The 14,092-nt window shown below is 42.6% G+C and overlaps 1 protein-coding gene across 1 annotated transcript in view; it reads left to right on the top strand.

The window, feature by feature from the left end:
* The window catches only part of USP33 (ubiquitin specific peptidase 33), a 116,342-nt gene that overhangs the window by 87,414 nt on the left and 14,836 nt on the right, over positions 1–14,092 (top strand). The window contains exons 14-20 of the mRNA XM_040360660.1: positions 907–977; positions 1,071–1,104; positions 2,509–2,554; positions 6,795–6,975; positions 7,070–7,196; positions 9,044–9,213; positions 9,516–9,597. Coding sequence (XP_040216594.1) covers positions 907–977; positions 1,071–1,104; positions 2,509–2,554; positions 6,795–6,975; positions 7,070–7,196; positions 9,044–9,213; positions 9,516–9,597 — 711 coding nt within the window. The remainder of the gene's footprint in view (positions 1–906; positions 978–1,070; positions 1,105–2,508; positions 2,555–6,794; positions 6,976–7,069; positions 7,197–9,043; positions 9,214–9,515; positions 9,598–14,092) is intronic.

Genomic DNA, 14,092 nt, shown 5'->3' on the forward strand with positions numbered 1-14,092 from the left:
GTAATGTAATCAACTCAAAATCACTGAAATTTGCTCAGTTGCAGAATTGTCGCTGTCATTACTTTTATTTTTTTATGACTAATTTCCCCACAAATCGCTATCGCACAATTCTGCAAGTGATTATAATTTATTATTGCTGTTTTCTAGCTGGTCTAAAACCACTTTTGACATAAAGGGACACTTTTTGGTTGCTACGGACAATCTACAGTTTGCAGGCAGAAAGAACAGTTTTTATTATACAAAAGTACATGTAGGACACTGGGCAGACCACTAGGGACAAGGAGGGGGGTGTATTTTTTACATACAGTACTGTAATCTATAAGATTACAGTATACTGTATGTAAGGTGTTTGTTTACCTTTTTGAATTTGGCGCCGTTCTCCGCCCCCGTGCGTCGTAACGTCGCAGGGAATGGAGATCGGCGGCACACAGAGGCACTGTGTGAATCAAGCGAGCATCCGCTCGCTCTCACACAGCGCGATGGCATCGCTGGATCCAGGGACAAGGTAAGTAAACCATGCCTGTGCATTCAGCAAGGCGAGCCTGAGTCTGACTCGGGGTTACCGATCGCAGCACAGAAATTTAACCCCGAGTCAGACTCTGGAATACCGCCAGGGGGGTTAACTAGAACTATAGCACGTCCACTCTCCTCCCCTTCTAGTTGTTGACCTGGAAGTGATGTGTGACATCACTTCTGGGTCCCCATTGACGTTTTTTCCCCGTCCATCATGGTCAGGAAAGAATGTAATGCAGTGCGATTTGCATTGCATTCCATTCAGTGCAGCACAGGGGAGACATGCAGGGTCTTTTTAGGAGCTCTGTAGAGCTGGTGTTGAAGTATCCCCTTATTGGCAGAAACTAGAGAGGAACCATGAGAATTTCACTCTTATTTACATTTTTTTTTTAGCTGGTTTTGGGGTCCCACAGTCACGCTACAGGATTGCCTTGCAGCTTTCTTTACCAGGGACGAACTTAAAGGTGAGCTACTTGGAATTCTATTTGGTTCATAATTTTATATTTAACACATAACTATAGCTGCCAGAATCTAACTGGTTGTACTTTCTTCTATAGGTGACAATATGTACAGCTGTGAAAAATGCAAAAAGTAAGTGTGAAAAATGTCTTACCCTTTTTTATGTCACCAATCCATGAGCGGTTTGTTTGTTTTAATTCATTAAAGTGTATTTTTTCCCAAAAATTGCCTTGCAAAACCACTGCACAAATACCATGTGACAAAAAATTTAAACTTATTTTATTCCCTAGAGCAAGGGTGTCTAACTCAATTTCATTGTGGGCTGTATCTGTATCCTTACATCAGATGTCAAGAGCCACACCACCATCAGAAGTTGAGTCCCCCACTCTCCCTACATCACAGTGCACTCCCTTACCTTATGCTGCTGCTGGGAAGAAGCTGAATGCATTGCTTGAAATCAGAAAGTAAGGGTCTGGAAGCAGACCAGGGGAGGGCTGGAGCTCTCCGGCAGCTGCAGGAGAGGTGTGAGGTCCTCGTGAAATGGCCTGGAGGGCCGGATTCGGCCCACGGGCCTTGTGTTTGACACCTGTGCCCTAGAGTTTGACACCCTTGCTGGCCTCTGCTAAAAAACATATATAATGTTTGGGGGTTAAAATTAGGTTTCTAGCAAAAAATATGGATTCAAACTTGTAAACAAAGAGTGCCAGAAAAAGCATGGTCTTAAAGTGATTAAAGTGGATGTAAACCCGAAAAAAAAAATGTTTTAATGTCACAATGTAGGGTATAAGATTTCCTATCATCTGTGCCCAGTCTTGCCACACAGAGTTAATCCAGCTCTGAGCAATCCTCTTTTATTGTTCATTGAAATAAAACGGACTTACAAAGAAAAACCTTGGTCCATTCTGCCCCCTTGCTGTGAGTGACAGGTTATTTACATATCTCATCCACTAGCCTGGAGACAGGCATTATTTTTTAATTCCCACCCCCACTCCTTTTCTGAAGTCATGTGGTTACTTTTCTGGATTTTGACTGGATGTTAGTGATCATAGCAGAATTTAGTGTTGTGTTTAGTGCGTGTTGACAAGGGGCGTGTAGAGGAGGGCGGGGATTCTACTGACATCACAACTCCACCCACCGAGCTCCAGACAAAAGACCCACTCACAGAATCTGCAGTTTTTCGGGTCTCATAACAGACAGAGGGGAGACATTTGACAGGTGAGGATACATGCAGGAGGCATCTATATCCTTCTAGATCAGCACTATGGCAGTAGTTTAGAAAGGATGAGAGTGGGTTTACATCCACTTTAAAGCTGAATTCTAGATCTGTTTTTTCTTTTGCATAGTTACATTGGCCCGGTTTGGACCAGTGTAAGTATGCATATTCCATACCTGGCCGATCCCTGTGGAAAATTACTGCAGTAGACACTGCAAGTCTTGAGCAGAGCTATGGATTTGGGTATGTTCTTGCGATAGTCTGACAAGTGCTGCTCTGATTTCTGACAATTTTTTATTTATTTTTTCATTCCTTTTTTGCAGGTTAAGAAATGGTGTCAAGTTTTGCAAAGTGCAGAAATTTCCAGAGGTGAGCTGTTTAAAAAATATTACACATTCTCTTCCAGGGAATCTGCAGGTGATGTCTATAGACAGTCTACCCCAGCTGTTGATTTTTGTGTGATGGACTTCTGTACACACGATTGGATAATCCGACAACACACATTTGTTTGTCGGAAAATTTTAAAGCATGCTATCCAACATTTGCTGTTCGATGGGGCATACAAATGGTCATTTTTTTTTTAGACAACAGCCTGCCATCACACAAATCCTGTTGGAAAATCCGATCGTGTGTGCGGGCCTTTAGTGTGTTTATCCATGGACTAATTGACAATACATTGGACAGAGAAGCGCTCAATGCTTTGTGTAATTTTTACACATTTCTTTGTTTTAAAAATTGAACTATGGCCTATAAACCACAGTCTGGGGCATCATACTCCAGGATTTGTGAAGATGGATAATGAAGGAGAGCACACCAACGTCTTCGATCCACGTCCAAAAATGTTATTCTTCAGTGTACTGTTCCATGCAGGCTTGTATTTTGTCCTATAGATGTCTATGATGAGTTTGACATTCGTGGGGTCAGAGGTAAAAAGAAGTTGAGAAATGCACATGATCCCTATAAGGATGTACACATAGGTGTGCGCAGCCTATTGCATTAGGGTGTGCACACCAAAGCTAAAACACACATGCGTGTGTAATATAATATAATTTGGCAGTGGGCAAGTCAGTAGGGCTTTGTCAGCAGGGCAGAGATCGGTGTCAGTAGTTTATCTTTATTATTATTATTATTATTATTATTATTATTATTATTATTATTATTTTTTTTTTTTTTACAATTTTTTTTTTATTATTTTTTAATATTAGTTTTTTTTATTTTTTTTTTTAGGAGCCCTGTTTGGGGGCTTTGGTGAAATAACAGTTGTCTAAACAGACCCCTTTTCTAACTTTTGAGACAGCGTAAGGAACTGAGGACAGAGATTCCCCAGTCCCTTTCTCTGCAGCCAGGCAGCAGGGGGAATCTGCACAGTAGAGGGTGATTAGGGTGTGCCCAGGCACACCTTACATCCTATGTGCGCACGCCTATGGATGTACAGTATATCTAGCAGAAGCCAAAAGCAATGAATGAGCTGTTTGGCTGACTTTGACACTGAACTGAAGATGGTTTCATTGACACTTGAAAAACATGTTTATCAGACGATTTTTCTAACTTGAATATTATTTAACAGGACCTACACAGAAAATGAAAGCTAAGAGAAGCACCAACCAGAATGGATTTCTCAAGTTTTAGGTGTAGAGGGGTAGGGCTTAGCCACTCGCTGGATCTTAACTGCTGTCTGGGACTCTAAATTTCCTTCCAAGGCTGGCAGTCTAAACTTGGCTTTTCAGCTAAGGTACTGTTGCCCTGAGTTTGTAATTTATATATGTTTGTGGGGCAGCCTTTTTTGCTCATTACAACCGTGTCCTGGTTTTGGTTTGCCAGTTCTTTCCTTGACAAGAATCTACTAGGTAGGATACAACAGACTTGCTGCAGTCTCTAATGACGTGGACTGCCCACGGTGCTCCTGGTAGTCAGAAACCATGTTCTTGGCCTAGGTTCTAGATCACATTAAGGGAGCTTAGGATCAATTTGGTTATCATACACTATATTACCAAATGTATTAGGACACCTGCGTTTACATGCACATGAACTTCAATGGCATCCCAGTCTTAGTTCGTAGGGTTCAATATTGAGTTGGCCCACCCTTTACAGCTATAACAGCTTCAACTCTATGGGAATGTTTGACCATTCTTCCAGAAGAACATTTGGGAGGTCAGGCACTGATGTAGGGCGTGATGGCCTGGCTTGCAGTCTGAACTCTAATTCATCCTAAATGTGTTCTATCAGGTTGAAATCAGGACTTTGTGCAGGCCAGTCATGTTCCTCCACCCCAAACTCGCTCATCCATGTTTTTGTGGACCTTTCTATGCACACTGCTCCAAATCATTTGGTGGAGGGGGGATTATGGTGTAGGGCTGTTCAGGGTGTTGGGCTTGATTCCAGTGAAGGGAACTCTTAAGGCGTCAGTATACCAAGTCAATTTGGACAATTTCATGCTCCCAACTTTTGTGGGACCAGTTTGGGGATGGCCCCATCCTGTTCCAACATGACTGCGCACCAGTACACAAAGCAAGGTCCATAAAGACATGGATGAGCAAGTTTGGGGTGAAGAAACTTGATTGGCCATCTTTGGGATGAATTGGAGCAGAGACTGTGAGCCAGGCCTTCTTGTCCAACATCAGTGCCTGACCTGACAAATGCGCTTCTGGAAGAATGGTCAAACATTCCCATAGACACGCCTAAGATCCGGTTCACATTGGAGCGACTCATCCGGCGACTCAGCTGCCTGACGAGTCGCGTCCCATTCTATTCAATAGAACCGTTCTAATAGGAGCGACGCAAGTCGCTCTGACTTAGAAAAAGGTTCTTGTACGACTTTGGGGGCTACTCGGGGCGACTTGCATTGACTTCTATACAGAAGTTATTTTGCAAGTCGCCTCTGAAGTTGTCTTCAGGTCGTCTTGCCGCGTCGCCTCCAAAGTCATGCCGCCTCTGTGTGAACTGGGTCTGAATCTTGTAGACATCCTTCCCAGAAGAGTTGAAGCTGTTATAGCTGCGAAGGGTGGGCCAACTCAATATTGAACCCTACGGACCAAGACTGGGATGCCATTAAAGTTCATATAATGTGAACTTTTATGTTCATATTGATGTGTAAAGGCAGACGTCCCAATACTTTTGATAGAAAGAGTGTATCTATAAACAGGAATGTCTTTTCTCAAAATAAGTTCATATAGTGGCGGGCAACACACTGGCTTAGTGGTTAGAACTTCTGCCACGCATCACTGTTTGCGTGGAATTGGCATGTTCTGTCTGTGCTAGTGTGGGTTTCTAACTGGTGCTTTGGTCCACCCCCACAATTAAAAGTAGATTAGTTGGCTTCTGTCTAAAAGTGACTTTAGTATATTATTCTACTAAACATGCCCAAGATGGGTATCCCCATCACCAATTTGAGAAGGGCTTTGAGTCTCAGGGGAAAAAGTGCGATGGAAATATAAATTAAGGATAAATAATAATTAAAAAAATGATAAATCTGTGATAAATTAATGATAAATAATAAAAGTAATAATAATGCTACATTTGCTGTATTAAAGTACTAAAGGCAAAGTGTTTTTTTTTGTTCTTTTTTTTATTTTGTAGATAGAGTGGAGAGGGATTAGAACACCTGTCGGTGTTTATTGTCGTGTGTGCCTTTTTTAGGGAGATTCACCCTCTCTATTTGTCCTGTTTACGATTATCATCGAACTTGAAAGTAAGAGAGAATCCCAAATTTTGGGTTGTTCACAGAGGGGAAATCCTCCTATGGGAACGCTAGTTTTGGTGACAACCAGAGATTTCCAAATTTTGAAGGGCTTTCTTTTCACTTCTTGTTTTGAATAGGAGAAGGGAAGCAAATGGAAATCTCCCTAATAAGACACAGATGGCAAGAAAAAGCAGACGGGGGACAGAACCCTCCCTTACTCTATCCCAGTGGTCTCCAAACTGCGGCCCGGGGGCCAGATGCGGCCCCTTGCTTGCTTTTATCAGGCCCTTGGGGCATTTCATCCACTAATACCAACATTAATTCCCCCCTATGCACACTGAGACCATTGAGGGGGCACAATTCCTCACAATTACACCAACAATGGGGCAGAATTCCTCCCAATGACACCAACAATTGGGCAAAAGGAAACCAATGACGGGGTACAATTCCTCCCACTGATGTTGGGCCATTTTCTACTCCCAATGGCCACAGTCTGGCCCCCCTAATGTCTTAGAGACAGTAAACTGGCCCCCTGTTTGGAAAGTTTGGAGACCCCTGCTCTATCCAAATGGGGAAAAAAACTAAAAAGGTTTGGCACTTGTTCTAATTTAGGAAAGGTTCAGGTGAGTCCACCATTTATTCCTGTGGAGAAGAGAAAGATGATACAGTAATTCAGTGTTCCAAATGGATATTTAGGCAAGCCTCTTGGGCTGATGACAGCAGCAATTGACCTAAATAGTGAGGCAGAAATCTGCGTATTCTCCTAGATGGCAATTTTTTCTGGTAAGCAATCGGACCTTTTCGACCCACAAGGAGAAATCTATGGTAGAGTTGTTTTTTCAAATCGCATGTGTTTAGTAAATATGTGATTTGGAATGGTTTCTATTATATTTTTAATGTCCCATTAATTGATTCTTCTTCTTGTTGCAGATATTGAGTATACACCTGAAACGTTTTAGGCATGAGCTTATGTTTTCAACCAAAATCGGTACTCATGTGTCGTTCCCGCTGGAGGGTTTAGACCTGCAGCCTTTCCTTGCGAAGGAAAGTCCGAGCCAAATAATAACTTATGACCTCTTGTCTGTAATCTGTCATCATGGTACTGCCAGTAGTAAGTACTTTTACATAGGAATGGATGCATCCTGTTGTCTTGAGTAAAGTCCTTGTGTACATCTTCTTATACCTTTCCTTAAATCATTGTCCAGGTGGCCACTATATTGCCTACTGCCGCAATAACCTGAATAACCTCTGGTATGAGTTTGATGACCAGAGTGTCACTGAAGTGTCTGAAGCTACCGTGCAGAATGCTGAAGCCTATGTGCTTTTCTACAGGTAAGTCGTTTATTTTAGTTAAAGTGATGCTGTCACCACAGAGCATGCCTTGTGAACGAAGCCTTTGTATACATACCTTTTTGTATACATACCTTTCTACCACTTCACTGCCCCCTGGCCCGCTACGGTGGTGCTTACAGAGATTTGACATATAGGGGCTGATTTACTAAACTTGAGAGTGCAAAAGAAATATGCAGCTCTGAATGGAAGCCAGTCAGCTTCCGGGCTTTTATTGTCAAAGCATAATTAAACTGATTGGCTACCATGCACAGCTGCACCAGATTTTACACTCCAGCTTTAGTAAATGAACCCCATAGTGTGCTTTCATGTAATGCAACTGTTTTTCCAATTTAAAGGGGTTGTAAACCCTCATGTTTTTTCACCTTAATGCATCCTATGCATTAAGATGAAAAAAACATCTCAAAGCCCTCCCCCAGGCCTTCGTTTTACTTACCTGAGCCCTGGAAAGTCCTGCGTCGAGAACACACTGGATCTTTGCCAGAGGTTCTCAGCTCTACATTGGGTAGATTGATAGGAGCGCAGCTATTGGCTCCCGCTGCTGTCAATCAAATCCGATGAAGCAGGGGGGCGGGGGCCAAGTCCCACACTCATCGGCTATGGACGATGAATGCAGGACTTGGAAGCGCGCCCGCAAGGTAATCCCCCTTCCCCCTCCCCTATAGGGAGTTATTTGAAGTGGGGAGGAGCTGAGAAACCACACAAAAAATAACGAAATAATACAGCAGCAATCAAAAGACGGTGAACTAAACCAAATGATAAATGAATAAATACTGATGCGCTCGTATTAACTCATGTGCAATGTGAATCGTACATATACAATCAAGCAAAAAACCTGGTGAAGAAACACTTAATATATGTGAGTAGATCATGAAAAAGTCCTGATGATTGAATCAGTCAGTCTGCAGTGATCCTTCCCTAATTGCCAAGCTCTCACTTCGATGTGATCAGGTTGCAACAACCTCCAGCAGCGATCAGATGTTTCCAGTTTCATTCAGTCACATACAAAAGTGGAGGAAAGGAATATTCGTCACGTGACTTAATCATTGGTATTTTCTACCCATGAATACCCATGATTAAGTCACGTGACGAGTGACGATACATGTGGGGGAGGAGCCTACAGTGACGGACAATCGGATGTCTATCCTGAGTGAGGAGTCCGCTTAAACTGAGCGGCAACATACCCGTCTATAACATAAGCGAGGATACGTGAGTGCACTAAGTGCAGCCTTTATCCACATCTATATGGTACAATATTGCGCTATGTTTCCTTTCCTCCTCTTTTGCATGTGACTGAATGAAACTGTAAACATCTGATCGCTGCTGGAGGTTGTTGCAACCTGATCACATAGAAGTGAGAGCTTGGCAATTAGGGAAGGATCACTGCAGACTGACTGATTCAATCATCAGGACTTTTTCATGATCTACTCACATATATTAAGAGTTTCTTCACCAGGTTTTGTGCTTGATTGTATATGTACGGTTTTACATTGCACATGAGTTAATACGAGCGCATTAGTATTTATTCATATATACATATCCTATTGCTGCTGTTTGCACTACCAAGTGTACCACACAACTTAGAAAATATTAAGTGCAGCGGTTCTTTGTATGTGTACAAATAAATATTCCCTATGTTTACTATAATAAATAAAACTGTCCCACTCATAGGGACATACTTTTTCATCTTGTGTATTTCCATGCTATGCACTAGTCACGTGGCTGGTTACCTAATTTAATGGATTCGGCATGGTTCTGCTCTAAAAAGAAATTGCAGTGCTTGCGTTATCCGTATCCTCACTATTGCTTTGTTTTTGTTTCACCCTCAGGAAGTCAAGTGAAGATGCTCAGAAAGAGAGGAGAAGGGTGACCAGCCTACTAAATTTCACAGAGCCCAGTCTTTTGCAGTTCTACATCTCTCGCCAATGGCTCAATAAATTTAAGACATTTGCTGAACCTGGCCCCATATCCAATAATGATTTCCTGTGTGTGCACGGGGGTAAGTCATGGCTATAAAGATGCATATTTTCTTGCTATGGCATCTTGGTTTGAATCCCACACAAGGGATGTTACTTTGTACAGTCAGCCTGATTTTTTTTGTGGGTCCGATACTGTTACCTAATGGCATTCTCTTAGGTGGTTTGTTGTCTGAATGAAATCAGAAAAGGTGAAACGTTTATTGTAAATTAATTCTAGAATGTTTGTCCAATTCTGCAAAGTTGATTTAGCATGATGCTGTGATATCAGTGTCATTTGACAATGTACGGTGTTTGATTTTTTTTTTCTTTGGTTACTTCCTAGGTGTTCCTCCACGTAAGGCTGGCCTGATAGAGGACCTTGTGGTGATGCTTCCTCAGAATGTATGGGACCATTTATATAGCAGGTTAGTGCTATATTACCCATATGCTGAAAAAGTTTTAAATCAACTCAGGCAAAGGCTAAATACAGTATATTTTATATGTAAGCTATTAACATCTGTTTAACTGGCCTTGGGATCTAGACAGGCTAGTCATAAATTTTCTCCACTGCATTTAAAGTAGAACTATGTGCAAAGTTTGAAATGTGATCTTTGAAGTTTCCTTGCATCAAAAAGACTGCTCTGTCTGATTCCACAAAACCTCCCACAATGTCAGGTACATAGTTGTTGGTCCTGCAAGCCAAACAGTTGGTGTATCACTTCCATTAGCTTAGGCTACTTTCACACTGAGGCGTTTTACAGGCGTTTTTGCACTAAAAAATAGCGCCTAAAAAGTGCCTGTAAACTGCCTCTTCTGCAGCCTGAGTGCTTTAACACTGGGTGGTGTGCTTAGAGGACAGGAAAAAATTCCTGTAAGCAGCTGCTTTGGGGCGGTGCGGGAACAGTGTATACACTGCTCCTAAACCACCCCTGCCATTGAAATGCATGGGCAGCGAATGCCGAAGCACTTTGTGGGCGCCCTGCTAGCGACCGAAAGCACCGCTAAAACTAGCGGCGCTTTACCGTCAACCCGGCCAATGCCCCAGTGTGAAAGTGGCCTAAGAGAATACACATACATCTGCATTTGCAGCTGCCATACCTGTTTACATCACAGTGCTTTGTAGGGATGTAGTGAGTGGCTACCTACTCCCTCCCACCATACCTGAAACATTGCCTTGTTCTCCACACCTGCCTAGAAAACCTGAGGACCCTGCAAAATGCTAAAATAATATATTTTTATGAGATATGAAATAGCGGTTTGCAAGGTAGATGTTTAGGGTATCATTTCTAAGTGTTTAGAGGAAGTCTAAATTCATTTTAAAGCGGATTTTATTTTTAAATGCAAACACTTTCAAATTGCAAGTCAAAAAATATAAATAACTATAAATTTTAGTGCTAATTCAGAGAACAAAAATGTACAACAACTAATACAGATCGGTCCATAAATACCATAAATTTAACCAGGTAAAAAACTAAATAAAAAGAATAAACTTCTAATGCATAAACTAAAAATTGGGTGGTATAACACAAAGTTTATTCAATAGACTTATGTTTCCAAAATGTGCTTAGGTGTGGTGTTGTTACCTTAGTACATGTACGTCCTGTACTAGTACCCAGCCGTGGGTCGCGCCGCGGTCCGAAGCTCCGGGACCAGCAGACCCGATCGCTGCTGGAGACCCGCGATCGATCCCCGGAGCTGAAGAACAGGGAGAGCCGTGTGTAAACACAGCTTCCCTGTTCTTCACTGTGGCGGCTGCATCGATCGTGTCATCCCTTTTTATAGGGGGACACAATCGATGACGTCACACCTACAGCCACACCCCCCTACAGTTGTAAACACACCTCAGGGAACACATAACCCCATCAGCGCCCCCTTGTGGTTAACTCCCAAACTGCAACTGTCATTTTCACAATAAACAATGCATTTTTTGCTGTGAAAATGACAATGGTCCCAAAAATGTGTCAAAATTGTCTGAAGTGTCCGCCATAATGTCGCAGACACGAAAACAATTGCTGATCGCCGCCATTAGTAGTAAAAAAAAAAAAAAATTAATAAAAATGCAATAAAACTATCCCCTATTTTGTAAACGCTATAAATTTTGCCCAAACCAACCGATAAACGCTTATTGCGATTTTTTTTTTTTAACCAAAAATAGGTAGAATAATATGTATCGGCCTAAACTGAGTAAAAAAAAATTTTTTTTTACATATTTATTATAGCAAAAAGTAAAAAATATTGAATTTTTTTCAAAATTGACGCTCTATTTTTGTTTATAGCGCAAAAAATAAAAACCGCGGAGGTGATCAAATACCACCAAAAGAAAGCTCTATTTGTGAGAAAAAAGGACGCCAATTTTGTTTGGGAGCCACGTCGCACGACCGCGCAATTGTCAGTTAAAGCGACGCAGTGCCGAATCGCAAAAATGGGCAAGGTCCTTTTTAGCTGCATTTTGATTCGGGTCTTAAGTGGTTAATACAAGTGGTCATTCAGTACTCCAGTGACCAACACCCATAAGAAAGTAATTCACCAGATTAAAAAATGCCTTTCAGTCTCTAGATCAGCATTAAAGACAAACTCCTTCAGATGATAAACTGATCTATTATAGGTTGCTCTACATTTTCCTTCTTCCATAAAGACGTTTATTGCTATGAAACATAAAAAAAGGGGGAACCCGATGGTGTCATTGCATATATAATTATTTTTTTCTTCAAATAATATCTTACTACCAAAATGACAACTGAAACACATTGCACAGAAGTACTGAGAACCTTCTATCATAGCCGCTAACATATCCACGCTACACTGCTGCTCGGTATGAATAAATAGCTATGGGATCTCAGCTCTGAGTGACAGACGGTGCACTTCATCTGCTAGGCCGCTGCCCAATGCGTTTCGTCCAGAAAAGACTTTCTCAAAGTAGAAATAGTGCATGCATCAGTGTTGCCAACTGTCTGTATTTTTTTGGACAGTTCGTAAAAACTGACACTTTTCCCCCATTCGTAAATGTCCGTGGTTGCAGAAATGTGCCAGTAAAAATAGCTGAGATCGGTTTGATTTGGAACTGCGCATGGCGATTGGAGGCAGGGGGTGATGGTGGCTGCGGTGGCACCGCAGGGGGGGGAGTGGAGGCAGGGGGAGATTGGAGGCAGGGGGAGATTGGAGGCACTTCAGAGGGGGATGATGGCACCACAGAGGGTGGGGGATGGAGACGGGTTGTTGGTGGCACTGCAGAGGGGGGTGGTGGCACCGCAGAGGGTGGGGGATGGAGACGGGTTGTTGGTGGCACCGCAGAGGAGGGGGGTGGCACTGCAGAGGGTGGGGGATGGAGACAGGGGTTGTTGGTGGCACCGCAGAGGGGGATGGAGGCAGAGGGAGATTGTGGTACGCAGAGGGGGGTGAAGGCAGGGGGTGTTGGTGGCAAAGGGGGATGGAGGCATGGGGTGATGTGACTAAATAATTTGACATAATTATATCGAAAATAACAAAAATGTTTTTTTTTTACCTTAAATCACATTGCTATTTGCCTAGCAGACTTTTTTGTAGCCTAAATACTGAAATTTGCACCTAAAAATGTAATTTAGTAGCTTTTGTGAAATGCCAGTAAATTTCGGGTGTCGTGCCAGTAAATTTTAATCTGGTAGGTTGTCAACACTGGCATACATACATACATAAGTGGGAAGTGATGACAGTGGTGCTATTGTGTGAGTGAAGTGATGATTCTCTGTAGGAACTATTTTAATTTTTTCCCAGAGTTGGCCCATAATGGGGCAGTTCTATCCACGACCTATCCCTACCGCTCTCCTACTCTTTCTTTTTTTTTTTTTTTTTTAATGAGCCACTTGTTAGTTTTGTTTATTTTTTTTTTACTAGGTAGCTTGTCACTTAAATGAGAAAAGAGAAGGTAGAACATGAAGAAGCCACATTGTCTGTGCGCTGATGTGGTCTGCCTCTTATTTATAAAAAAATTAGCTCCACAGATGACTTTGGCATATGCAGAGGCACAATGATCGATTGCCGCATTGTTTGTAATAGGATTATCTCCTGTGATCATTAGCCCCAGCCAATAAGAAGAAGCAGTCCTGGGACAGTCGAGGTTCTCAAACACATCGCTGGATCGAGAGGGGGCTCAGGTGAGTATTAGGATGGGGCTTTGGGGGATGTATTATGATACAGAAAGTATCACATAGAATGCATTAAAGTAGAAAACCTTCAGCCTTTACAATCACTTTAATTATAATACAGTACTTTACTGAAACACCTTAATCAAAAATACTGCAGTAAGGCCACTAGATGGAGCCGATAATCATATTACAAAAAATATAGCAAACATTCGTTGTGCCTGTGCTCAAGACTAGGGATGAGCTCCAGCGTGTTGGCACACTCCACGTGCAGAGCCCGCCAGGAAGTTGGCACGGCCCTGCCCTGCGCTAATCACAGGCAGGGAGACATTGTCTCAATGCGTTACTGCAGAGTTTGGAAAATGTCTTGCTGCCTGTGATTAGAGCATCGCCGTGCCGACTTCCTTGCAGGCTCTGCACGTGGAGTGTGCGAACACGCTGGAGCTCATCCATACGCAAGACATTTCCATGGCGCATATATATATATATACACAGAGAACCCATAGATTTGCAAGTCTGCATTCACTATTGTTGCAATTTGAGTGTTTGCCTTAAAGCGGATGTCCGCCCAAAAGATAAACTAAAAGCCAACAGCTACACATACATCAGCTGCTGGCTTTTATTAATAGGACACTTGCCTGTCCTGGAGTCCAGTGATGTCGGCACCGCAGCTGATGTTTCCATCAGCTGTCGGGTGTTGCCATTGCGGGTGAGGGAACCCGGCAGTGAAGCCTTACAGCTTAACGCCGGGAACCCTACTGCTCATGCACGAGGCCCCGCTCCTCTCTCCTACTGGCCTGGC

This window comes from Rana temporaria, chromosome 7 (assembly GCF_905171775.1).
Source record: "Rana temporaria chromosome 7, aRanTem1.1, whole genome shotgun sequence".
In the NCBI taxonomy this organism is placed as follows: Eukaryota; Metazoa; Chordata; class Amphibia; order Anura; family Ranidae; genus Rana; species Rana temporaria.